The sequence below is a fragment of the Ceratotherium simum genome, chromosome 13, assembly GCF_057802395.1.
Source record: "Ceratotherium simum simum isolate JZ-2026a chromosome 13, ASM5780239v1, whole genome shotgun sequence".
Lineage (NCBI taxonomy): Eukaryota > Metazoa > Chordata > Mammalia > Perissodactyla > Rhinocerotidae > Ceratotherium > Ceratotherium simum.
Window position 1 is genome coordinate 18,851,342 of NC_141912.1, and position 27,510 is coordinate 18,878,851.

General features: G+C 39.9%; 1 protein-coding gene across 3 annotated transcripts in view; it reads right to left on the reverse strand.

Moving 5' to 3' along the window:
* The window catches only part of MBOAT1 (membrane bound glycerophospholipid O-acyltransferase 1), a 97,790-nt gene that overhangs the window by 35,120 nt on the left and 35,160 nt on the right, over positions 1–27,510 (reverse strand). Inside the window, exons 1-4 of one of the 3 annotated variants that reach the window (XM_087438073.1) lie at positions 16,107–16,344; positions 8,323–8,468; positions 7,238–7,315; positions 2,283–2,378 (exon numbers count right to left, since the gene is read on the reverse strand). In XM_087438073.1, coding sequence (XP_087294199.1) covers positions 2,283–2,378; positions 7,238–7,315; positions 8,323–8,468; positions 16,107–16,148 — 362 coding nt within the window. In that variant the 5' untranslated portion in view covers positions 16,149–16,344. Of the gene's footprint in view, positions 1–2,282; positions 2,379–7,237; positions 7,316–7,879; positions 7,916–8,322; positions 8,469–16,106; positions 16,345–27,510 lie in introns of those variants that run through there. The other 2 variants (XM_004432086.2, XM_087438074.1) reach the window with 2 other exon arrangements.

The following is a 27,510-nucleotide window of genomic DNA, read 5'->3' on the forward strand; positions in this document are numbered from 1 at the left end:
CCAAAATGCAGTGACTAACTCGAGGTGGAGGAAGGGGACGAGGAGGGAGGGGGTGGCAGTTAGCGAAAGCTTTGTAAAGCAGTGATCCTTTGAGCTGAGTTTTAGAAAATGAAGTAAGAGATTTCCACACAGACAAGGATGGTAAAGGGCCTTCTAATCAGGCGAATGAGCAAGGCACAGGCACAGAGACACGAACTAACCTAGCGTGTCGGGGACCATAAACTTTTCAGCATTGCTGCCATCTACAGTGCACAATGGGAGCAGGAGATGGCAGGGGAAGAGGCAGATCCAGCTCCTCATCTGCCTGATATTTTAGAACCTCGTTCTGGTTGGTGTAGAGAGCACAGACTGGACCAGGGACAGGGTGGAAGGAAGGACGGCCAGTTAGGAAAGGTGTAGACATGTCCAGGGTGGTGGCAGGGGGCATGCAGAGCAGTGGATGGAGCCTAGCAACAGCCAGGCTGCCAACCTGATAGAACCTGGTGACATAGGGATGCTGGTGGTAAGGGAAAGGGAGGTGGCTTTCTGTGACCTCCACAGGCATCTGTTTCACATCTCTGTCCTCTTGCAGAGCTGTTCCCTCTGCCTGGAATACCCTTCCTCTGGCACCTGGCACTGTGCCCAGCATACTGGAGACTCAAAAATCATTGCAGAAATGAATGAATGAATATACACTTTGTGCCCTAAAAAGATCCTATAGATGAGAAACTGATAATAATCTACTTTGGGCTAAAGTCAAAGTTTTTTGTTCAATACCCCAACCAAATATTGCTGGAGGGGCTGTTTAAGGCTTCTGGAAGTATTGAAAAAAAGACTGACAAATACTAGGTACTTCACACATTCATTTATTGCACACCTATTAAGTGCCAGGAACTCTTCTAAGTATGGGGGGGCAGGGACACAGTTCTGGGGTGAAACCAAATAAATGCCATTTATTGATTAAATACTGGGGAGAGTTATGATCACTGTTTAAAAATTTCTCTTAATGCTATAACTTCCTGGCTATATTGTTATCTTTGTTGCTCCCATATGTTGCATATTTTGCTAGCAACACACATCATTAAAGAATAAAAAGAAGTCTGTGAACTTGTTTCAGACAAATTGAAAAACCATGCTCCACAATCTGGGAGGAAAGGAACGCAGAAAGGAGACAACTCAAAGAGAAACAAGTGAAATCCCAGAGGCCTGAGGGTAAGAAGGGCTGATGCACAAAAAAGCCAGGCTAAGACCAAACGACGGTCACGGAAATGTCAGTGCAACAGTCTTTGTGCCCCAAAGCAACACGTTGCCTTCCTAAGCCTCTTCGTGGTGGGACAGTTTAGTTGCACAACTTGCAAAGTTCACAGAGATGAGCTGTGAGTTGTAACCGCTTTATTTCATTGCCTATTCTCCAATAATTCATTCAATAAAATGCAATTCATTCTCTCAAATGCAATTCAGGTTCTCCCTGACCTCAGAACTGAACTCCTAAGGAAGTATTGTGGATAATATACAATGTGTTATGAGGAATAATTCTGCTTTAGCATCCATTCCTTAAGATTCATAAAAAATTCCTGAACAAACATCACCAGAGCATAAAATTTCCACTGATCCCTCCATAGTCTTCACCAGCTGACCGATCAGGAGAAGGGCGGCCCACCAGGGCAAAGCCTAGTGACAGAGAAAATTTTTACTACTAGCGTGGAGCCCCCTGCTGTGCTGGGGGCCCTTCTAGTTCCTGGAAATCTGGGGGTCTCGGGGGAGGGGCTGGGGCAGCCAGCAGGCACTCAAGGGGGTCAGGTGGCAGCTATTTATCAGTTAATATGGAAGAATTTCTGTATTATTAACTAGTAAGAGAAAAACACCAACCCTATGTTAAGGGCCTTAGAATAGGTATTGGGAAACTTTTTCTGTAAAGAGCAAGATAATCAATATTTTAGACTTTCTGGCTCCTATGGTTTCTGTTACAACTACTCAACTCTACCATTGCAGTGCAAAGGCAGCCAGAGACGATACATAAATGAGTAAGTGCCTGGTTGTGTTCTAATGCAACTCTACAAAAACAGGCGTTGAGACAGACACAGCCCACAGGCCATAGTTTGCAACTCCTACCTTACAACACAGCAGAGCTAACGGTCCTGCAGAGCAATCTAATCTTCAACCTCAACCTCATTAGCAAAGTCTTACCAACTGATTTAACCAGCCACCCATGATTCTTATGTGCATGCTTGATCTTTACAGACCCCAAGAGACTGAGTCAAAGTCAGCAGTCAAACTGCCCTCACCCAAATTAAGATACTCACCCAGAAAAGTCTGTAGTGAGAATTCCATAGCGGAAGATGTAGATTCGGCTGATGTGGCATATTGTAAGGTATCCCATTGCTACAAAAAGGGAATATCTGAAACCAAAAACACAGAGGCTCAGATTATTACGCCTAACAATTTTCTCTTCTTCCTCTCCCTCAGCCCCCACTTGAAATTAGTCACAAAGTCCTATCTGGTCTATCCACACCCCAGTCCCTCCCCTCTCCTCACCTTCCCACCACTGCTAAGTCCTTCATCTTTTCTTACCCGGTCAACTGCAGTGGTTCTCAACTTTGGCAGCATATTGGAATGACCTGGGGATCCTTACAAACTACAGATTTCTGGTCCCCACCCCCAGATATTCTGGTTCAATTGGTATGGGATGCACCTGGCAGGTGTAATTCCAATGTGCAGCCAGAGCTGGGAACCACTGACCTATAAGATCTTGCACTCAGCTTCTTCTCTTTACAAACCGTCACACTTACACAATGATCCTTTTGTAAAATAGAAATCACCATGTGCAGATCACTTTCTTTCTGACACACTCTGTTCTCTTGGCTTTCATTCTCCTTGTTTTCTTCCCACCTCTCTGGGTAATTCTTCCAAGGCTCTGCTCAGTTACCTTCCTCTACCTACTCCTTAGGTGTTAACATTCCCAGTGCTCTGCTCTGTCCATGCCTGAGGCTTCAATTACCACCTGCTCATGATCACTCCCTAGCATCCTTCAGAGTCAGAGTCTGACCCTGACCACTACAGTATAAGCTAGCAATACATACACACATGCGTGCCATTCAGAACATTCATCAATTTGTAATTATAAAGATATGTGATAATCTGAGTAACTACTGTCTCCCTTATGAGACTAAAAGCTCCATGAAGGCAAGGATGGCCATATGTTTCATTCACCAGAGCCACCTACTGTGTGTTGAATGAACAAACAACCAAATAAAAGTTACTTGTCTCAAAAGTCTCCAACAGATCCTACACCCTAGTCACATCAAAACTCCTAAACACAGCACTCCAGGTGCTTCATACCCTAAGCTGTACCTTTCCTTTCTGGACTCATCTCCAGCCATGCTCCATGTCCACCTTATGTTCCACCTACACTGGACTGCTCACTTTCCACAATTATATCCTGCATTTTCAGGCCAGATATCTTTCTGCATGCTCCTTCCTCTGCCTGCAACTCCTTTCTCCATCCTATCTAGAAACTGCCTAATTATCAGATAAGGTTCAGCTCCAATGTCACCTGGCTTGATCTGGCTCCATCCATCCCACTCCCACTCCCAGCACAATTCATTGCTCCATTGCCTGTGTTTCTCTAGTGCTACAAGTTAACATATATAATTATAATATTAAAATTATACATATCTGTTTCCCCAACTCATTGTGACCTTGAGCATCCCAACCCTTGACCATAGGAGGGGTTCACTTACTATTAGTTAGAATGAACTGAAATGAGTATGTTAAACATTTTAAATGGTTCAGGAGCCCATCAGAAACAGACATAAATTCAGAAGGTATAACTTTTAAACATGTGTCATAAAACAGGGAAGACATATATTCTGATATTCAATTATATAGAAATTTATAAATTCACATTAAAATAACTCATGAAGACTAGACAAACCTAAGGAATAGTAAAGCAGGGATAATAAAAATTCATTTGGCAGCAAGGGAAAGCCAGATAATGAGCATGAAGGAGCTCTGTAAACTCTAAAGCACTATAGAACTTTATGTCTCCTTACCATTATTTGCAAACATAGATGTTACTACACAAAAAGGACTTTTCCTACCTTGGATTCATCCTTAACCGTTTCCAAACTAGGAAGATGGAGAACAAAGCAAATGACTAAGAAAAAAGAACTCCTGTAAGAGCTGAAGCAGAAGTAGAATGGATCTAGGCCTTTTTTCCTCCAGCACCTGCTCCCTTTCTCCAGCGAGTTCATGAGGCTCAAGGCAGAAGCACAAAGCAGATTCAAAAGACAGATTCTTCCAGGGCCCTTTCAAATGCAGCCACACCTGCTGCTTCCCTTTTCTCCTCAACAGGAACTAGATCCATACGTTCTCCTGCCCCCCACCCAGAGAGAAAAACAAGTTCCATTCAATTGTTATAAGACTCACCTATCAAGAATGGTGCCAAGTACTGTCTCTCAATACAACAGGGCAAGGCATTCATCATGCCCTGGACAAACCTGAAAAATCTAAGGAATCTAGGAGTGGTAGAGACAGCATGTATTCTGAAGACAGACCAACATGAGTTCAAATCTCAGCGTTGGCAAAACTAATCCGTGGTGTGTGAAGTTGGGATGGTGGTTATTTTAGGAAGGAGGAGTGTGGTAGAGATTGGGACATGAGTGATGGTAATATTCCACTTATTGACATGGGTGGTGGTTACATGGGTGTATTCACTTGGTGAAAATTCATTGAACCATATACCTATTTACCTCTCTGAGCTTTCATTTCCTTGTCCCATAGAGTTGTCCTAAAGAGAATATATTTGCAATAATGATATGAAATATGAAATGTATATTAATACATTTATATATATTAAATGATTAATACAAATATATTAAATGATATACTAAATACAAGTTTATATATTAAAAATAAGGAAATGTAATATATTTAAAAGAACCTGGCTTAGCACTGGCACAAAGCAGGTACTCCAAAATTACTGCATCACCAAGTTCTCACACGAGGCCTCTGTCCTAGAGATACTAACTGTATTCTGCTCCAGTTGGTTCATATATAGTAAATTAATGCCTGTAACTTCTGCCCAACATAGCTGCTTGGGAATGAAACAGAGGTGGTACCCCAAGAACTCTCTAGACAAATCTTGAATAACAACAATCAGTCCAGAAATGGGTTGGTTCCACCTGGCAGCAAATCCTAATCTTCCCCTTCTCTTCCCAGCCATATGAGACAATTCTTATAACTGGCTCAGTGAAGGGAAAAGGAGAACAATTCACAAAGAATCATGAAATCCTGGTCTTGAAGAGAACTTAAGTTCAAACTTCCCACAAACCCCGCATTTTATAGGTGGGAAATCTGATGTAGAGAAGCTGCGTGACTTGTCTGAACTCTCACTGCTGGAAAGAACCAGATTTCCTGACTCCAGGCTAGTGCTTTTTCCCTGCATCAAATAGGAAACAACTTCCATCCATCGGGAACTATGAACCACCCCCTACGTCTGCAGTTCTGGCAAACACATAGGCAAAGAAGGATGGGAAGAACTTGTTCTGGCATCCTTTCTTTTTGGTCTTATGACACAGCCCTCTGATACCACAATATGATTGTGGTGAAACAGTCATCGCTTGTCTATAAACTGCTCAGCTCTGCCAAGGCTGAAGAATTCCATTCCTGGCCAGAGTATTCCATTCCTAGCCAGAGACGAACACAGCAAACCTGGGCCTGGTACGGAACAATGCATGTAAGAACTTATGCATGTAAATTCTCGACCCTCTGGGAAATGGACCACACCCCATCAGCATCACTCAAGTGTGGGCAGAGCAGACAAATTACAATTTCTGAGGTAGTTGGAAATGTGCTTGCTATAGAGATGTAGCAATATTTTTATTAATCATTTAATTGCTTCCAAAATCAAGTTTAGGAAAAGCCAGGCATTTTCACCCCCCACTAAAAAGGGCATTTTGTCATAATATGAAGCATTTCCCAAACCCATTCTTCCTAAATTAGAAATATGGATTTCCTATTTCCCTTCTGAAGGAATGACACTATCCTCTTCAAGGAGGGCACTTAGAATAGAGATGATTAGAATTCAAATTTTTGCAGCTCATTTGGATATTAAGTTGAATGATTATAAAATGTAAAAGTACAAGAAAATATTTTACCTTGAAAACCATAAATTTATTTTAAGTAATTATAAGATTATACACTGAAAAGTTAAATGTCAATGCTTTTAAGAAGGAAAACTATGGTGCCAATAGTCTTATTAATTAAAGAGCTTTCTGAAGCTGAAATAAAGCATCTGCTTTTTCAGAGAATCCATCATAAAGAAGTCATAAAAGAGTAAATGTCTTTTCAAAGATATTCAGGTCATTCATTCCATAAATATTTATTGAGCCGTTACTGATGCCAGGTATTGTTCTAGGCTCTGAGGATGTAACAGTGAACAAGAGAGACAAGTCTTTGTTTTCACAGAGCTTACATTCCAGTGTTACTGAGAGGCAGAATTAATACTGAGGTTTCAGAAAAACCATGGGAAACAGAGACAATGCAAAACAAATACCCCAGGTATCTTAATTGATTATCCAAGCATGTGGCCTTCAAGGTAGAATTAAATTACTTCTGTACTTTAAAATCAAAATATCATAGTAAGAAACTTAATAGTTTTATTGTACACATTTAAAGTATACAAAGTTTTGATGTATATACACACCCAGGAAACCACAGCCAAATTGAAGATAACAGACATATCCATCACCCACCAAATTTCTTCATGCCTCTTTATGATCCTTTTCACATCTCCCTGCACCAGTCCACCCCAGGCAACCTCTGCTCTGATTTCTGTCACTATAGATTAGTTTACATTTTCAAGAATAGCATTTGCGTAGCTTCCATCATTTGGCCTATTTATTTTGAGATTCATCCATGTCACCGTGTGTATTAATCATTCACTCCTTGTTATGGCTGAGTAGTATTCCATTGTGGTGAACATTTGAGTTGCTTCCAGTTTGGGGTTATCACAAATAGAGCTGCCTAATTTGATATAGTCTCTTTCACCTGAGGCCCAATTTGCATCCCACCTTTTTCATAAAGCTTTCTCTAAAGACTCCCAGCATTTAGGGCTTCCCCATCCCTCCTTCTGAAATCCCAGAGAACTTAGGATACACCACTGTGACAAATGGGGAAGGTACCCCTTTTACCTGGAAAATACATTTCAAAGATTATGAAAAACCTCACCTTGCATTGTTCATTCCCAGGGTCTTACCTGTGAATATTAGATACGCTTGCAGTGACCAAGATTCCATAGCACATTAACACCAGCACAAAAAGATGTACAGAGTACCTTTAAGACATAATGCGGGAAGAAGGAACACTGAATATATTTCATATTAACATACCTATTGGCCACCCACACTGCTACTCTACCTCCACCCCCGCCAAAAAGCAAGTAATCTGTTAACTCATGTTTATGTAAGAGAAAATAAATCAAGTACTTTTGTTCTATGTAATTAAGATACTATATCTTGAAATGAGACTAGGAAGTCATGACATAGTCTGCCAACTCCAGTGCTAGTAATGTCAGGAATCCAGAAATGGAATGCTTATACTATGCTCACATATACACTTGAGAGTCTGGAAGGGAGTCCTTTCTTCCTTCAAGACTTCTTTTTTTTTTAATTCTAAAGTACCAGGACCAAAACTGAGCTGCCCCAGATATAAGATTTTTATCTGACGCCTGATTCAAAACACTCATCATCGTTTCTCAAATTTTTGTTGCAGGAGGAGGAGCAGTATCCTAGTACCCTGAACAAATTCACAAATTGCCTTACGTTGGACTTCTAGAAATGTTGGTTCTTAAAATTTCTTCCCCAAGAAGTGCCACTCCCAGGGTATTTGTCCAGCTTACCTAGTACAGAAAAGTGTAATCCACAGGCTTTCTCTGTTCAAGAATAACTCCCACTCCCTAAGACGGGAACAGAAACTATTGTTCTACTCTAAGTGCAGGACTAACACCAACATCTCCAGCTGTCATGCAATAAAACATCAATATCTACAACATTTAGAAAAGGCTCCCTGTTGGGAAAATGAAACCTCATAATATTCCATTGACATGACCCAGAGGAGATCAGTAGAAGTAAAATTTTAAGAAAAAATTCACCACACTGACTTCCCATGGGTAGTCAGTTTCTTGGTCCCAGGCTCTTACAGTAAATGGAGATTCCTGCAACTTCCCCATGATTTTACAATAAGACTTAATATATTTCCTTCCTTAGTGTCTGGGAAATGCAAAAAATATGGCCACAAAACACCCAAATGATAAATATTAGAATTTATAAGGCTTATACTCACCAGCCAAAACAAAAGATGACAAAATAGATGCCAAAAATGGTGGCAAATGCGTGCCGGACATCAGGACTGGTTTTACTAGGACTTAAGTAGATGCGAAACCAGAAAGCAGCAAACAAAGCAAAGAGCTGGCATGCCACAAAATTCACCTACATGGGAAAAAAGAGAGCATCAAAACCTTTACTGTTTTGCCTGTGTGCGAATTTTCTCTTCTCTTTTCAGATTTCCATATCAAGGTGCATCTCAGACTTTGATTTGGATTTTTTTCCTCAGTAGAGTGTTCGTTTGGAGGAGATGCGAGAGATTGACAAGATAACCACAACCTCATCTGATATAAGAAGTGAGGAATTCAATAGTTTCTTTTCCAACTCTTTAAGACTAGCCAAGGTTGCTTTCCCATGCACAAAACAGGGGACTTTTTAATGCAAATGGCCTTCGCTGACTGTGAGGTCAGCTTTCCGGGTCTCTTCCCCCACTCCCCACAGCACTATCCTAAGATAAAGAATGTGTTCTTTTAGAGACACAAATGAATCAAATCAATGAGGCTTCCCTCATTTGGTATCTAAGAAATCAAATGCTTCTCCAACGTAATCATCAGCTGTTTTCTCTGTTCAAGAATAACTCCCACTCCTCATTTTAAATTAACACCAAATAAGCAAGAGCATTGCTCAAATTCAAGGTGTGACACTAAAGATCCACAAAAAAAGAAACAGCCCTGCCTTAAACTTCCAATGTCAACACTGTCTGCTTATGCAAAATAGACACCAAATTTCCTTAGAGAAAATCTCAATGATCTATCTCTCAAAAACATTTTACATAAAAGAAAATATAAAATAATTTCCTGATACTCCCGGAAAGATCAGCAGATTTAAGGCAAGACCAAAATACATTGTCATTTAACCATAAATAAAAACTGGAAAAGCAGTTTAAACTTTTCAGAGTACTCAGAATGAAAACTTCAGTATCAATTTGTTTTTAGAAGGCACTTAATTGAAAAGGGATCGAGAATATAAATATCTGAATAGACCCTCAACTTCAGCCTCGGCAGTTTTTCACACAACAACCTGTAGCTGTTAGTGAAATTCATTAGGGCTGCACTGGGAGGTAGGGCTGGAGGTAGCAGACATCAGCTCCATCTGAGCTCATTTTGTTTTCCCAACAAAAAACAAGAATACTTTGGACCCCTTATAATTCATAGAAAATAATAATTTCAGAGAATTTTTTGTTTCGTTTTTAAAAATTGACTGCGCTGAGTTTCCCCTCTATTTGGAAATCATTCTTCACCAATCTTTCCAAAAACTTACTCCCGCCACTGCCCACCCTCACATTCTACCTCCAAAGACAGAGAGGAGGTGAACCGTGATCCTATCCTGCATCATTTGGTCAAATCTTTTTATATAGCCTAAATGCACAACCAACAACTCACACACACACACACACACACACACACACACAGAAAAATAATCAGCAAGCTTCAAAATGGAAAGGAATTAACAACTTGGAAGTCAAAGTTAGGATCATGTATGACCATATGATCAGACAGTTATGATCAGTTATGTAGGCGATCCATCACACGTGTTCTTTCATTCTCTCAGCCCAGGGACCAGCCCACAGCCACAGCGGAACATACTGATGCAGGAGAGCAATCAAGAGGAAACGCGCTCCATTCCTTCTGGTTGGCCAGTAATTACTGAGCATCCCTGCACATGAGGAATGATTCAGAGGATAGAGCAGTGGTTCTCAAGAGCGTGTTCCCTGGACCAACAGCATCAGCATCACCTGGAAACTCGTTAGAAATGCACATTCTCGGGCCCCACCTCAGACCTACTGAATTAGACATTCCCAGGGTGGGACCAGCAATCTGTGTTTTAACAGGCCTCCCGAGTGATTGTGATGAACATTTAAGTTTGCGAACCGCTGGGACAGAGGAGAAAGAAGGCATGATCCCTGGCTTCAGGAATTTATAATCTAACCAGGAGAAGAGCACAAATAACCTGCAAATAATTGTGAAGTAACATTAACAATGTGTGAACCTACTACATTATTATTATATTCTTACATTATGTGCCCTTTAGATCCAAAGTAAACAAGAAGTTTCATGGTTAAGGAGGGATGAGAAGCAGGCGAACAATCAGGAAAACCGTTGAAATGGGTAAAAATTGAGGGAGATTAAGGACATTAAACATACTGCTGCCTGGGTCCTATCCCTAACCATTCTGACTTAATTGGCCTGGCATCAGGGCTGTCCAAAGTGTTCAGGTGATTCTAATATGCAGGCAAGATGGAGACCTCCTAGTTTAGAAGCATAAAGAGAGAGACCTACAGAGGCACCCATGAGGAAATGGGCTTCCCCAGAATGAAGAAACATACAAACAAAGGACGGGAAGATTGGACTGTGAAAGCTCTGGGGCAGGGATGAGATGGAATAGATTTATGAGTGATCAAAGCCTGGTGGCTATCATGCAGCCAGGCCATGCCTCTTCAGTCTCCTGAGCTGGGTTTGTCTTTTTTTTTTTTTTTTTTTGGTGAGGAAGATCAGCCCTGAGCTAACATCCATGCTAATCCTCCTCTTTTTGCTGAGGAAGACCGGCTCTGAGCTAACATCTATTGCCAATCCTCCTTGTTTTTCCCCAAAGCCCCAGTAGATAGTTGTATGTCATAGTGGCACATGCTTCTAGTTGCTGTATGTGGGACACGGCCTCAGCATGGCCGGAGAAGCGGTGCGTCGGTGCATGCCCAGGATCCGAACCCGGGCCGCCAGTAGCGGAGTGAGCACACCTAACCGCTAAGCCACCAGGCTGGCCCTGGGTTTGTCTTCTTTAAGACCACTTCAAACCTCCAACGAAGAGAAGGCCTCACTATGGGAAAACTACATCTGATCTTGTCACCCTAGCAAGTGAAAAAGAGGAAAGGAAGACTCACTTGGCCATTGAAGCAATCTGCCATATTTCAATCACCTGCCCTAGTTCTGACACTAAGTTGTCAGCTGGGCGGCCTTAGGTAATTCATTGGTTAATTCCACAATCATTTACTGGTTGACTCTATATGCCAGATACTGGGGATAGTGAGCAAGACACTGTCACTACCCTGAAATCAAGAAGAGGAGACTTACATGCTCTGGGTTTCAATTCCTTTTTTTCACAAAATGTGTGCTTTGGGAGAATTGGTCTCTAATGTCTCTTCTGGCTCTAATGGTCTCTGATTCTGTATCTAACCTGAATCCTTTCCCTTAACTATTAATGGTAAATGCCTAAACACAAGACTTTGTTATGGATTAAAAGCTTCCCCCTACACACAGACACAACTCACTCCCCCACCCTCCTCCCAGGAGTGAGTCATGGATGGCTAGCAGAACGTTCAATGGCAAACTGTTCCAAGACAAAAGTGGAAAGATACATAACAGCACCACTTAGTTCTAGCAGGAGGGTTATAGCAGAATTGCTTTTCAATTACTAGATGTACATCTTAAAGGTACAGGCTGAACCACAACTAGACACCACTTCACACCCATTAGGATGGCTATTATTTAAAAAACAGGGCCAGCCCCATGGTGTATCGGTTTTAAGTGCGCGCACTCCACTGCCGGCGGCCCGGGTTCGGATCCCGGGCGCGCACCGACACACCGCTTGTCAGGCCACGCTGTGGTGGCGTCCCATATAAAGTGGAGGAAGATCAGCACGGATGTTAGCTCAGGGCCAGTCTTCCCTCAGCAAAAAGAGGAAGATTGGCATGGATGTTAGCTCAGGGCTGATCTTCCTCGCGCACACACACTAAATAAATAAATAAATAAATAAATATTAAAAAGATCAGTTTATAAAAATAAATAAATAAATGAAAATAAAAAACAAAATAATAAGTGTTGGCAAGAATGTGGAGAAATTGGAACCCTTGTGCACTGTGATGGGAATGTAAAATTGTGCAGGTGCTTTGGAAAACAGTATGGCGGTTCTTCAATAAATTAAAAATATAATTATATATGATCCAGCAATTCCACTTCTGGTTATATACCCAAAAGAATTAAAGGCAGACTCTTAAAGAGATATTTGTCCACCCAGGTTCATAGCAGCATTATTCACAATAGTTAAAAGGTGGAAGCAACCCAAATGTCTGTCGACAGATGAATGGATAATCAAAATGTAGTATATATATACAAAGGAATGTTATTCAGCCTTAAAATGGGGGATATGCTGACACATGCTATGCATGGATGAACTTTGAAGATATTATGCTAAGTGAAATAAGCCAGTCACAAAATGACAAATACGGTATAATTCCACTTATATGAGGTACCTAGAATAGTCAAATTCATAGACTCTGAAGCAGAATGGTGGTTGCCAAGGACTGAGGGGTGGAGGAAATGGGGTTATTATTTAATGGGTACAGAGTTTCAGTTTCACAAGTTTTTCAAGATGAAAAGAGTTCTGGAGATGGATGGTGGTGATAGTTGCACAACAATGTGAATGTACTTAACGCCACTGAACTGTACTGTATGCTTAAAAATGGTTAAAATGGAAAATTTTATATTATGTATATTTTACCACAATTGAAAAAAAAACCATACAGGCTAGAGTAGGATACCAATTTCTTTGTGTTTGCTAGCTCATATCAACACTAGTAGCTGGTAGGAACTATGACCATCTCCGCGGCCAAGAGTGGCTAGCTGCCATGACAACAATTCTTATAGGAAAAGAATTAAATCTTTGCTCCTTTCCTCTCCAAAGGGCCAACAAAATTGAAGGCATTATCTTTTAGAAATACACCTTGAAATGGGTTTGATTTGATGATTTGATCTGCTTCCAAATAATCTTGAAGGGATGGGGAGAGTGGAATGATTACAAATCAGTGGTTCTCAACTGGTGATGATTTGCCCCCCAGGAGACATTTTTGGTTGTCATAACTAGAAAGTGGCAGGGGGGTTTGTGCTGCTGGCATTTAGTGGGTAAAGGCCAGCGATACTGCTAAACATCCTAAAAGGCACAGGACAGCCCCCAGAACAAAGAATTTTCTGGCCCAAAATGTCAGTAATGCCAAGGTTAAGAAATCCTGGTATAGATGAAACAAGATTGGCCATGCGTTGAAAACTATTGAAGCTGAATTTTTCATGGGCACATGAAAATTCACTCTACTAATCTCTCCACTTTTGTGTATGTCTGAACTTTTCCAATAACAAACAGGTTTTAAAAATTATACAACTCTGGAAAGCAAATCACTGGCCTGAGATGATAAAGATATTAAACTCTAGTGACTGCAAGCAGTTGAAACTGAAAAGGTCTCTTTATCCACATCAGAGAGACACCTAAGTGAGTGAGGTAATAAGTATAGAAACAAACCAAAACAACAAAGACATTATGTCTTCCTAAATAAGAAAAGAACCACCTTTTATAAAATGATCAAACTCCTATAAGAAGAGAATCAAATTATAACAATTACAAGAGAAACAGATCTACCTTCAATAATAATCAAAGTAAGTATTTGTGACCTTCCACCCCATGACCAGCGACAGATCCAGTGGTTAGAGCAGAGTTAATATACAGCCAGACTACTTGGCTGCAAGACCCAGCGCCACCACTTAGTGGTGGGAGAATTACAAAAGCTCGCCACATCTTGGCTCCTAGTTCATGTGATGGAGGTAATAATAGTAGTACACAGGGTTGTTCTGAGGCCTAAAGAAAATATATAAGATCACTTGAAACAGTGCTTGGTACTGATAAGCACTTGCTATTAATATTACTCTACATCAACTAAACTAACACACAAATTGGGTGTAGAATAAACTCAATGTGCCATAACTACTGTTGAGCTGTTAAGAATTGACTTCCCCAGTCAGCCTCCTCCCTGCTGCCCCTGCACTGATTCCCTTTTCCGCCCCACAGTCAGACATTTGCCAGAGTTTTCCATGTGTCCTTTCTTCCACAGCGAGAGGCAATGCAGCTTGGGACAAAGAGTCAATCTCTGGGTTTTCCAGCCCCTGAGTAGAGTTTTGTAAACTTAAAGCGGAGAGAAATCTGACAGTCAAAGCAATCTCTGGAGATTTAGGCAAGATATTTTTTTCTTTTTACTTCTAAAAACTTGGCTTCATAGATCAAGAGCAAAGCTGAAGAATTTAAAGCATGGAACGTCTACCACAGTCATGGAAGGAAGAAAAGTTCTTAGCGATGAAAGGGTTATTTTTCTGCCCAAAGAAAGAGATAAAGAGTTTGGCCAGTGAGCTGAAGGAGGCATTCAGTGGAGCAGGACGAGCGCTTAGACATGGGGGTGGAGGGCTGACAGCGAAGGTGCTGAGACCACAGATACTGACAGGATCCCTACAGACATCTGGAGGAACGACGCAGGTGTCACAGAAGAGATGGTTGCTGGACTTCTCAGAATGCAGCCCAGGGAGATGGCCAGCCCCGTAGAGAAGCACTGTTTCCAGGAGGCTGAGAGGGTGAGGAAGTATAGGGACTAAGGCATGACACGGACCCCTCTCCCAGGCTCTGGGAACAGCAGAGAGAACTGCTGAGAGCTAATAGGCCTGAGAAGGTCTTGCAGTGGGATTGAGGAGAATGTTGAGTGCGAACCTGCCACCAGGAGTCATGGAAGGGGCTTCAAGGAACAACAGATGATGCAGCAGCAAGAGGCCATGCCCAAGACCACAAGGAGGGGCTCCACTAGAGCAGAGGCCAGCAAGGCCTCAATGGCACAGGGACTCGATGCCTTCACCAAGGCCATGCAGGTCTGTGGACCCCTCAGGGCTTAGCTCGTTTCCAGATGTAGAGGAAGACAAACGTAACCAGTCTTAAACAGGAGGGGAGCTGCCTAAAACTGGTAATTTAGCTTGACTACTAAATACTAGTTTAGCTTGAATACTGAGTAGGGAGAAATTAAACAGCTACATTTTTTGCATATCTATGTCTGTGGCTGTAAATTTTAAACCCACTATTATTGCCACTATTAGAAATGTGCACAAAATTTTTGTACAAAAAAATATTCACCTCAGTACTATTTCTAGTAGCAAGAAGAAGGAATCTAAAAGTTCAACAATTAGTAAAGACACTGGTTAACATATGAAAAACTAAAGGGTGCACCTGGCATTGTAATCCTTTTTGAAAGGAATATGGTAGTATTCGCTATAAGCCATACTTTTGACCAATTCCTGGAAATTTATTCATTGGATGATAAAAAGCTAAATGCTGAAAAAATGTTGAGGTATTATTTATAAGACAAAATGAAGTAAAATGTACCTAAATACAGGACAACGGAGGGACAGTAATTAATGGTAAACCCATTCAATATAATAGTATTAAAAACGGGCATTATAAAGTGCCGATAATAAAATGAGAAATATTTGCTATAAGTAATAAAAAGTAGAATATAAAATTGGACGCACATTTACAACTACGTTAAAAAAACAATAGTGGCATATGGAAAAAGGGAAAGATAACATGCAGAATTGAATATGGCTGTTTAATCAGGGTGACGGAATCTAGGCAAATTTCTCTTACAATTTGTGATTGTAAAGTCCACTTGGAATTTCCCATGCGCTCACCACATACACACATACACACACACACACACATACACTATCAGGGCACTCTAAGAAACTCATCAAAGTCCTTATTTTATTCTACTTACTCTGTCCTCAGGGTTGCATTTCTTAGCACCACTACAAATAAAGTTTAGGGAGGAGTTAGTCATAAATAGAAGTCAACCTATAAAGTTTCATCTTAAAGGAAAACACACTTTCTGTAGGCAGCAAAATGTCAAGAGTAACAATGTGGATGGCCAAAGAGAATGAAAACGCGTACCATGATGCTCTTTAATAAACTCTCCATGTTTAAAAGGAACATGTGCAAGCTTTTTACTTTTCTCCTGATCCACTCCCTTCAGAGCAGCAGAGAAAGCTGCATTTTCATTCATGATCTCCAACGATACGTGCTCCACAATTAAAGCATTGTGTGGGCCCTTATGCATAAGGAAACAGGAGAGCACAGCTGTTTTCATCAGACTCTCCAACACAAGCAAGACTGACATAACTCGGCTTCAGCAGGAGCTCAATTTCCACAGCTCTTGCGCAAGATTTCCAAGTCACTGAAAGGAAATAAAACACAAGCCCAAGGTTTTGACTTCATATTTCACCAAAGCACAATCACACTGTCCTGCCATTTTCAGATGTAAGCCTCAAATCTTTCTGCTCTAATGTGCTGCTAGAATTGCATTATTTGGGGATTTCTGTTCCATGGCCTTCATATTCTTCCCTCAAAAACACGAACTTTGCCAAGAGCAAAAACATTGCCTTCCACCTAATGAAGAGAGGCGAGCAGGCTATTTTTAACAAATAGCAAATATTAACAGTCCAAAATTATTTCCTCTACCACAGTGGTTTATCAGAGGCTCACCAATGAGGCGCAGGCAACCGTCCAGGCCTGGAATGTTTTCCTCAGCAACGCTGCCTTATATGCTCCAAGACATAACCGATCTAATTAAACAATTCCTTATTTAAAGGCAAGCCGTTCCTCCTCCACAAACAGTGCTCTTTTGCATTGCCCCCTACACATAAATGTGGCTGGGCCAGAGTATGAAAAATGCTATCCTTTCTGTCCCTCAGAACAAAAAGTGTTTGTCCCACACTCTCCAGCTACTCTGCACTTTCAAAGAGATCCTTGTTATGCTTTCATTCCAGACTCCTTGGAATGTCAGCAAGAAATGCTTCCACATCTGTCATGAGCCCATTTTTCCAAGCTGGTAGATAAGCAAATATTATTTAAGATTGATAATCAATGTGTATAATTTATAACCGAACAAGCTTCCAATTGATATTTCGTCTCATCATAACAATAAATGCCATTTACTGGGTGCTGGCCATGTGTCGGGCACAGTGATAAACCTGACATAAATGATTCAGTTTAAGCTTTACAATAACTTTATGAAGTAGCTTACTCCCACTTTACATCGGAGGAAAAGGAAAAATAAAATGGTTGAATACAATGGCTGATTTCACAAAACTAGTGAGTGGCAGAGCCAGGAGTTAAAACCTGGCCTGAGTTCTCACTCATTATATTGTACCGCTTCCCCTCAACTCCCAACATTCTCCCCAGAAATACTATCATTCAGGGAGAATTTAGTAGCTGCCCGTATTAATTTGCTGGGGCTGCCATAACAAAGTACCACAGACTGGGGGGCTTAAACAATAGAACTTGATTGTCTCACAATTCTGGAGGCTACAGGTCTGAATTCAAGGTGTCAATGGGTTGGTTTCTTCTGAAGCCTCTCTCCTTGGCTTGTAGATGGCCATCTTCTCCCTGTGTCTTCATGTGGTCTCCTCTCTATGTCGGTGTCCAAATTTCCTCTTTTCATTGGGGCCCACCCTAATGATCTCATTTTAACTTAATTACCTCTTTAAAGACACTATCTCCAAATAAAGTCACAGTCTGAGGTACTAGGGCTTAGGACTTCAATATCTGGATTTGGGCGGAACACAATTCAGCCCACAACACTGCCCAATACAAATCCTTTACTCAAACACAGGGAATGAAACAGACTTCATTTTCCTTGTTCCTACAGGTAAAAAGTCAGAAGACCCAAACCAAAGGCTGTGAGGGACACCGTGCGTCTTAGCTGGAGCGCCCCACTCGCCTGGAGGTATCTCTCAGCCCACTACAAACAGCTCCTACGAGGGGCTTCCCAGATGCCGCCCCTGCCCCCCTGCTCCTACCTCTGTCAAAAGCTCATTAGCCTATAATGGGTCTATACATGTTGAGAAAGTTCATTATGCCTTAGCTTTTGTTTCAAACACACAACTTTTAAGTAATAACAATCGTCATTTATTGAGCATGTGTGTTTATTGAGCTCAACAAGTGTTGACTGTCGTTCTAAATGCTTCACATCTATTATCTCATTTTATCTTCCCAATAACCGTCAATGTACCACTGAGGAAACTAAGACGCAAAGTAATGGCCCCAACACACCCAGCTATAGGGCGGCACCATGAGTTACACTGAAATGCTTAGTCATTGCCTGTGATTGCCTCTCAAGGTCTCAGTCTGGTACAGGGGGAGCCTTGGATTAAGCTGCTGGGCTCAAAATCCACTCCAACAATTCTTCTTTGAGGCTTGCACAAACTTTCTCTCTGGAGTTTGTATACTCACACAACAAGCCTCCTTCCACCAGTTCAGAGGAAGTCATCCAGTCTCTCTGGAATGAGATAATCCCTCTCTTAATTCTCAGGAAAGAATCCTATTTACTTGGTTAGAGTTTAAATTGTACAAGAAGACTTGTGGCTTATCTTATTCTGTAAATATCACGTCATGTATCAGTTATGATTTAGAGTTAAAATCCTTTAAAAACTGACTCCATTGGATAAAAGGGGAAAAAATGTTTATGCTGTTTCTTCAGCCATGGCAAAGGACAAGCCCTCAAATATGTAGGTGATATCTTTTAAGGATCTGCCTCCAGCTTGCCTCCCACCCCATATGTCATATTCTTGAAATCTTTGGCCAAGAAAGCAGCAAAGACTGAATAGAATTCAGGACCATTTGAGGAGTCCTGAAAAACCCTGTTCACAAACATGTTGTCACCCACCTCCTCTGGAGATATAATTTCCCCATTAGAATTAATTCCATTGTTAGCCAGTTAAAAATGTTAATAACAATAATAAAATAACAATAATAGTAGCTAGCATTTAGGGTGCTTATTACCTCCCAGGCACTGATCTAAATCCTTCTGCCTGATAATTCCTTTAATATTCACAAGTCTTTGAGGCTCTTTAAGGCATTCATTTTATAAACAAGTAAATTAAGTCACAGAGAGGTTAAGAATTTTTCCCAAAAATCATACACCTAAGTATGTGGCAACACTGGAATTTAAACTCAGGAAGTCTGGTTCCAGAGTCCATCTGCTTAGCCACTATGTGATGATTCATTCAATTCAACCTTCTGGTGTAATTCCAACATCTCATTTTCCGGATGAGGAAAGAGGAGCGCAGAGATTGTCAATGATTTGGCCTGGGTGTGGCCACACAGCCACTGAGTGTCGGAGCCGGGATTAGAACTAAGGTGCCCTGACTCCCATCCAGTGCACTTTCCAGTAACTTCCCAACAGCCTTGGATGTGGGATGGCAGTAAAATGGGGTGCAGGAGGTCAGATAGGTCCATCTAGGAATAAGGTCTGAGTGAGGAACTCTGGACTTCCAGCAGGGTGGGGGGGACACACACTGCTGGAGGAAACACCCCTGAACAAGGAAGTGCAATGTTTGGAGAGACTTTATAACCTTTTCTTTTTTTTTTAATTGAGAAATAATTGACATATAACATTATATTGGTTTCAGGTATACAACATAATGATTTGATAATTATATACATATTGTGAAATGATCAACACAATAAGTCAAATTAACATTCATTATCAGACATAGTTACACATTTTTTTCTTGTGATGAGAAATTTTAAGATCGCTTAGCAACTTTCAAATATACAATACAGTATGGTATTATTATTGACTATAGTCACCATGCTGTACATTATACATCCCATGACTTATTTATTGTATAACTAGTAGTTTGTACCTTTTGACCTTTCACCCATTATGCCCACTCCCACCCCCCACCTCAGACAACCACCAATCTGTTCTCTGTATCTATGAGTTCTGTTCGTTTTTTGTTTTTTTTTAAGATTCCACATATAAGTGAGATCATACAGTATTTATCTTTTCCTGTTGGACTTATTTCACTTAGCATAATGCCCTCAAGGTCCATCCATGTTGTCACAAATAGAAAGATTTCCTTCTTTTTTATAGCTGAATAATATTCCACTGTATATATACCACATATTCTTTATACATTCATCCATCAGTGGACAATTAGGTTGCTCCCATGTCTTAGCTACCGTAAATAACGCTGTAATGGACATGAGGGTGCAGATATCTTTTCGAGTTAGAGTTTTTATTTCCTTTGAATAAATACCCAGAAGTAGAATTTCTGGATCATATGGTATTTCTATTTTTAATTTTTTGAGGAACCTCCCAACTGTTTTCCATAGTGGCTGCACCAGTTTACATTGCCACCAACAGCGCCCAGGGTTCTCTTTTCTCTACATCCTCACCAACATTTGTTATTTTTTGCCTTTTTGATAATAGCCATTTAATAGGTGTGAGGTGATATCTCATTGTGGTTTTGATTTGCATTTCCCTGATGATTAGTGATGAGCATCTTTTCATGTGCCTATTGGCCATCTGTATTTCTTCTTTAAAAAATGTCTTTTCAGATCATCTGCCCACTTTTTAATTGGATTGTTTGTTTTTTTTGCTATTTAGTTGTATGAGTTCTCTATATATTTTGGATATTAACCCCTTATCAGATATATAATTTGCAAATATTTTCTCCTATTCTATAGGCTGCCCTTTCATTTTGTTAATGGTTTACTTTGCTGTGCAGAAGCTTTTTAGTCCCACTTATTTATTTTTGCTTTTGTTGCCTTTGCTTTTGGTGTCAAATTCAAAAAATCGTCACTCAGAGTGATGTCAAGGAGCTTACCACCTATGTTTTCTTCCAGGAGTTTTATGGTTTCAGGTCTTACATTCAAGTCTTTAATCCATTTTGAGTTAATTTTTGTGTATGGTGCAAGAAGTGGTCCAGTTTCATTCTTTTGCATGTGGCTGTCCAGTTTTCCCAACACCATTTATTGAGGAGACTGTCCTTTGGCTCCTCTGTCATAGATTAACTGACCATATAGCACCGGTTTATTTCTGGGCTGTCTATTCTTTTCCATTGATCTATGTGTCTGTTTTTATGCCAACACCATATGTTTTGATTATGATAGCTTTGTAGTATAGTTTGAAATCAGGAGCATGATGCCTCCAGCTGTGTTCTTCTTTCTTAAGATTACTTTGGCTGGGCCGCCCCGTGGCTTAGTGGTTAAGTGCACGCGTTCCGCTACTGGCGGCCCGGGTTCGGATCCCGGGCGCACACCAACGCACCACTTCTCCGGCCATGCTGAGGCTGTGTCCCACATACAGCAACTAGAAGGATGTGCAACTATGACATACAACTATCTACTGGGGCTTTGGGGGAACAAAAGGAGGAGGATTGGCAATAGATGTTAGCTCAGAGCTGGTCTTCCTCAGCAAAAAGAGGAGGATTGGCATGGATGTTAGCTCAAGGCTGATCTTCCTCACAAAAAAATAAATAAATAAATAAATATTAAAAAAAAAAAAAAGATTACTTTGGCTATTCAAGGTCTTCTGTGATTCCATACAAATTTTAGGATTGTTTGTTCTCTTTCTGTGAAAAATGCCATTGGAATTTTGACAGGGATTGCATTGAAGTTGTAGATTGCTTTGAGTAGTATGAACATTTTAACAATATTAATTCTTCTGATCCACGAGCACAGAATATCTTTGCATTTGTTTTCATCATCTTCAATCTCTTTCATCAATGTCTTATAGTTTTCAGTGTATAGGTCTTTAACCTCCTTGGTTAAATTTATTCCTAGATATCTTATTCTTTTTGATGCAATTGTAAATAGGATTATTTTTTTAATTTCTCTTTCTGATAGTTTGTTATTGGTGTAGAAACACAACAAATTTCTGTATATTGATTTTGTATCCTGCAACTTTCCTGAACTCATTTATTAGTTCTAACAGTTTTTTGGTGGAGTCTTGAGGGTTTTCTACATGTAATATCATGTCATCTGCAAATAGTGACAGCTTTACTTCTTCCTTTCTGATTTAGATGCCTTTTATTTCTTTTTCTTGCCTAATTGTTCTGCTTAGGACTTCCAATACTATGTTGAATAAAAGTGGCAAGAGTGGGCATCCTTGTCTTTTTCCTGATGTTAGAGGAAAAACTTTTAGCTTTTCACCACTGAGTATAGCGTTAGCTGTGGGCTTGTTATATATGGTCTTTATTATGTTGAGTTGCGTTCCCTCTACACTCACTTTGTTGAGAATTTTTATGATAAATGGATGTTGAATTTTGTCAAATGCTTTTTCTGCATCTATTGAAATGATCATATGATTTTTTTATTGATGTTTTAATAGTTTTTAACATTGTGAAATTTTGGGTTGTACATTTTTGTTTATCCCTCACCATATATATGACTCCCTTCACCCCTTGTGCCCACCTCCCACCCCCATTGCTCCTGCTAACCACAATACAGTTTTCTCTGTCCATGTGTTGGTTTATATTCCACATATGAGTGAGATCATACGGTGTTTGTCTTTCTCCTTCTGGCTTACTTCACTTAACATAATACCCTCCAGGCCCATCCGTGTTGTTGCAAATGGGACGATTTTGTCTTTTTTTATGGCTGAGTAGTATTCCATTGTGTATATATATATATATATATATATATATATACACCACATTTTCTTGATTCAATTATCAGTCAAGGGACACTTAGGTTGCTTCCACGTCTTGGCTATAGTGAATAATGCTGCAATGAACATAGGGGTGCATAAGCCTCTTTGGATTGTTGATTTCAGGTTCGTTGGACAGATTCCCAGTAGTGGGATGGCTGGATGATCATGTGATTTTTATCCTTCATTTTGTTAATGTGGTTTACCACGTTGATTGATTTGCAGATGTTGAACTATCCCTGCATCCTTGGGATAAATCCCAAGTGATTGTGGTGTATGGTCTTTTTAATGTATTGTTGAATTTGGCTTGCTAATATTTTCCTGAAGATTTTTGCATCTATATTCATCAGGGATATTGGCCTGTAATTTTCTTTTCTTGTGGTGTCCTTGTCTGGTTTTGGTGTCAGGGTGATGCTGGCCTCGTAAAATGAGTTTGGCTGTTTCCTCTTCTACTATTTTTTGGAAGAGTTTGAGAAGGATTGCTATTAATTCTTCTTTAAATGTGTGGTAAAATTCACCCATGAAGCCATCTGTTCCTGGACTTTGTTTTTTTGGGAGGTTTTGATTATTAATTTTGATTATGACTTGAAAATCTTGACCAGGGCCTGGGTATGTCAAGTTTTAAACAAAGATGGAGATCACCACCAGCAATAGGTGTGGGTGTGGGTGTGTGTGTGTGTGTGTGTGTGTGTGCGTGTGTATATACACATATAATTTTTTCTTGTGACCCAAGTCCACTCAGCTGGGCCTGGAGCCATCTTTTCTCAATCTGGTTCCATAGTGAAAAGTAACCTCAACTAAGAGTCTCCCACCACTTACAAGATTATATGGGATCGTAGCATCATCTATTTCAAGTTTGTAATGAGCTCTAAATGGAAGGTGAAAGTACTTTATAAATTATAAAGCTCCACGAGTATTAGGTTAGCTACAAACTGTGAAGTCAGCTAACTAGCTGCTACATAGACTACTCAATGTTGCGTTGCCCGCTAGTTATCTATTGAGCAGGACTCCCTAAGACAATGGCTGTCAACACTGAGCACTGGAACCACCAGGAAAAATCTTATAATTTTATTATAAAAAAATAAAAAGGACTGATTCTAGGGTGCCACTCTGAGTTTAGGGGGGATCGGTGAGAGGGGAGGCCAGTCACCTTTTTTTAAAGGTTCCCAAGTGATTTTAATGTGCAGCCAGGTCTGAGAATCACAGCTTCATGTTATCATGTTGCTAACTGGGAGGTAAGAGGCAGTCTGGTGAGTATATTTTAGAGTAATTAAAGACTTTAAATCAGGCATAAAATAGACAAGAGAATATCAGACTATTAGCAATTATCTGGCCCAAGCCCCTAATTTTGTGCTTAAGGAAACTGGTCCATAGAGGGAAGTCACAGGGAGACTATGGCCGGAGTCTTCTAACTCTATAGATCTCCTTCCACCTTATAAATGGATTCAAAAACTTCATGCCCCACGTGAACTATGACTTGTTTATTGATTAATACTTTTTTACATATATGCTGGCTAACCAATTCTGACTACATTTTGTCTCCCTAACACTCACCACTCCATTACACTCTACTTTGTGAACTGGCAGAAGAGCTATGAAAACGGTTTAGCACACTGCATGCCTAGCTTTTTGCAGAAAGTTTAAAAATGAATAGGGAAATGAAGTGATTCGTATAAAACAAGAAAAAGTCATCCAAGCTAATCAAACTATTATCCTGTATTCCCAGGCCTGAATGACGCATATTAAAACAGCTTCAGATCCTTCTTCCAGACATCTAGTAAAACTATGCCTAAATGAAGTCAATCAAAAGAAGCCACAGTTTTTTTTTAATCTAATTTCTTTTTATTATAAAATTAATAAATGCTCATTTTAACAAATTGTACAATACAGAGATGTGCAGTGAAAAAAACCACACAGTCCCTCCATCCCCAACCTTCTAAACACACCGCCCACCATTCTTCTTAGAAAATTGGAGTATATTTTTTAATACTTTGTCTATGTTTATAAAAATATACCCATATACTCCTTTTGTTTAATATAATCTTGATATAAAAATTACCATGTAACTCAACTTTTCACTTAAATATTATAGACATCTTTTCAAGTTTAGTCATACTTAGCTAATTTATATTTTTTAAAGCTGCATGATATTCCATAATACGTGTTGCAGAGGGGAAACACACTCCACTCCTTAGATTTCCATAAGGGTAAAATAATTTCCACTCCGTTCCCTAGGAGGAAAAATATGTAAGGAGAATTTCCACCTTCTCTTCACTCTGACCCCCTCACTCCCTCCTCCCCAGGGAAGTAGTCAATCAGCTCTATCATTAATAAAGAATACTTTGCTCCCTCTGTGTGTCTCTTGGGTCTTATTTCCAATTGGTTCTACATCTAGGCAGGGAAGAAAAGGCTTTTGTTTATTTGTTTCCCAAAACTCCAATCTTATGTATGTGACACAATTTAATCAAGCATTCTCCAACTTCCAAGTGGTTCCAGTTTATTCACCATTACAAATAGCACCATAAAAAAAAAAATCCTTGTACAATATTCTTATGTGCTGGTGATTTTATGTCTGTAAGATAAATTCCCAGGACCTTGGTCAAATAGTATAGTTATTTAAAATTTTAATAAATATGACCAGATTACTTTCTCTACAAATTGAAGCAATTTTTTACTCACACCAGTCACATATGAGTATGTATCCTTTACTCTTCACCCTTGGCAGCACTAGATGCTATGAATCTGTTTAATTTTTTCAATCAGATGGTGAAAAACTGGTATTGCATTAATTTCAATTTGCATTTTCCTGACTATTGGTTGAGCACCTTTTCATTTATTATTGGCCACTAGACTAACATTTTCAAGTATTTACTGTAAAAAAGGAGAGTTATGCAGATGAATTAAGCACACAAGTTTAATCAATAGAAATGAGAGCAGCTAGAGTATGGAGTTAAGAGCACAAGGTTTGAAGCCAGCCTGCTGGGGAAAGAATTCCACCCAACTCACCTCCTAGCTATATAACCTTAGCCAAGTCATTTAATCTGTATCTCAAATTCTCCTATAAAATGAGGATAATAATATAGCTACTGTCACAAAATTAAATGAGTTAATACATGTAAAGTGATTAGCACGGTGCCTGTCCAGCACGAAATGCTCAATGTGTGCTATTATCATCTTTTTTTCCATTAAGCTGTTTACCCAACACAGTAGCAAGGAGAAAAGCTTAAATGTACTAATTAGAGTTGACTAAATTCTTTGCACATCCTTTAGTAGAAAGCGTATACATGATGAAATCCCCCCAAATCACTGATGGCCTACCAATACATAATAAGCTCCTATATGTCGAAAACCTGTCCTAAAGGTAAAAATGCAATTAGCCCATCTTCCTTCCCAAATGAGATTTGAGTTCATCACTGTGCTTTAAAGTGGCTACATTCATTACTCTAACATCTTTTTTTCAATCTCCTCATTATTTATTTTAAAATTCTTAGACATACACATTAGAAATAGTAGAATTAATCAAGAAATATACACCCAACCAGCATGGAGCATGAATAAATTATACTACGATACTATAGTGTCATCTTTTGTATAAAAAGGCAACTATACACACACACATAAAAACACACACGCACACACATGCACATATACGACACACTGTATTTGGTTGTTTCATATCACTAAGGAGGCGGTAAGTACAAATATCATCAGTGTTTTCCCAGTGGGTAAAATGGAGAGGTTAAATAAGGTTATTTAACGAGAGAGAGGGAAACAGACTCCCAAGTCACCTCTTTTCCCAACAACCTATGTTGCCTCCTAAACAAAAAATCTGACTTGAACAATTTCTTTCCTGGTGGATGTAAGTAAAAACTTTATCACTCCACAGAATGTGCCCTCCATAAACATATACACTTTCCTATCACCAATAATACACACACTTTCCTATCACCAATAATACTACTTACTATTTAAGATGCTACAATGAATGAGATCTTTGGGGACAATGGAAAATGCAGAACCAGGGCTTTATTTTCTTATGCAACACCCCAGGGTGTGACCAATTATCTCAGAGTGTGTTATGAAATTCTCAGAAGTCTCAAAACAGAATTAATTTTAATTTAGTTTAAGTTGAAAATGAAACACATCACCATTTAGCTTTTATAAAACAGAGATCTTGTAGGGCCAGATGGGATCAACACAAATGTCACAACTCCAAGAGTGGAGAGACCCAAGGCCTGGTGGCCGTTGCACAACTGGGGACCATCAAAATAGGAATATCTGTGCTTCTGCCTGGTTCCTAGGAGCTAAGCTATTTTCTGCTCCTATTATGTAATCACTTTCTCTAAAAGATGTGTTTATAATAAAAGGGAAACTCCCACATGGATCAAGAGTCAAAGAAACTGTGCCTCCTTGTTTAAAAAAACCTTGGCCTACTCAACAGCAAACTAGACGATGGTTTTCAAAGGCGAGAAACAAATCACCAACTACAGGTTAAAAAAATTTCAAGAAGTAAGCAAACCCTTCTTCGGTGCCTATTAATTCTCCCATCTATAGGAGTCATAGGAGAAAGGGGTGGGGGTGCGGGATTTGTATTTTAAAAAGAATCCCTAAAATCATACCCCATTTCTTAACCTCCCCTTCATGCCATAAACCACAACATATCCCTAGCACTCCACAACAACTGCTCTGACCAAGTCACCAATATCTCCCTGTTTGCTAACACCAATGAGCCACATCCAGTCTTGGCCTGCCATGAGCTCTTGGCAACATTTGACACTGTGCATTATTCTCTGCAATTTCTTCTTGACTCCCTGACACCAAATTCTCTTGCTTGTCTTTACCTTTCTGATCACTCCTTAC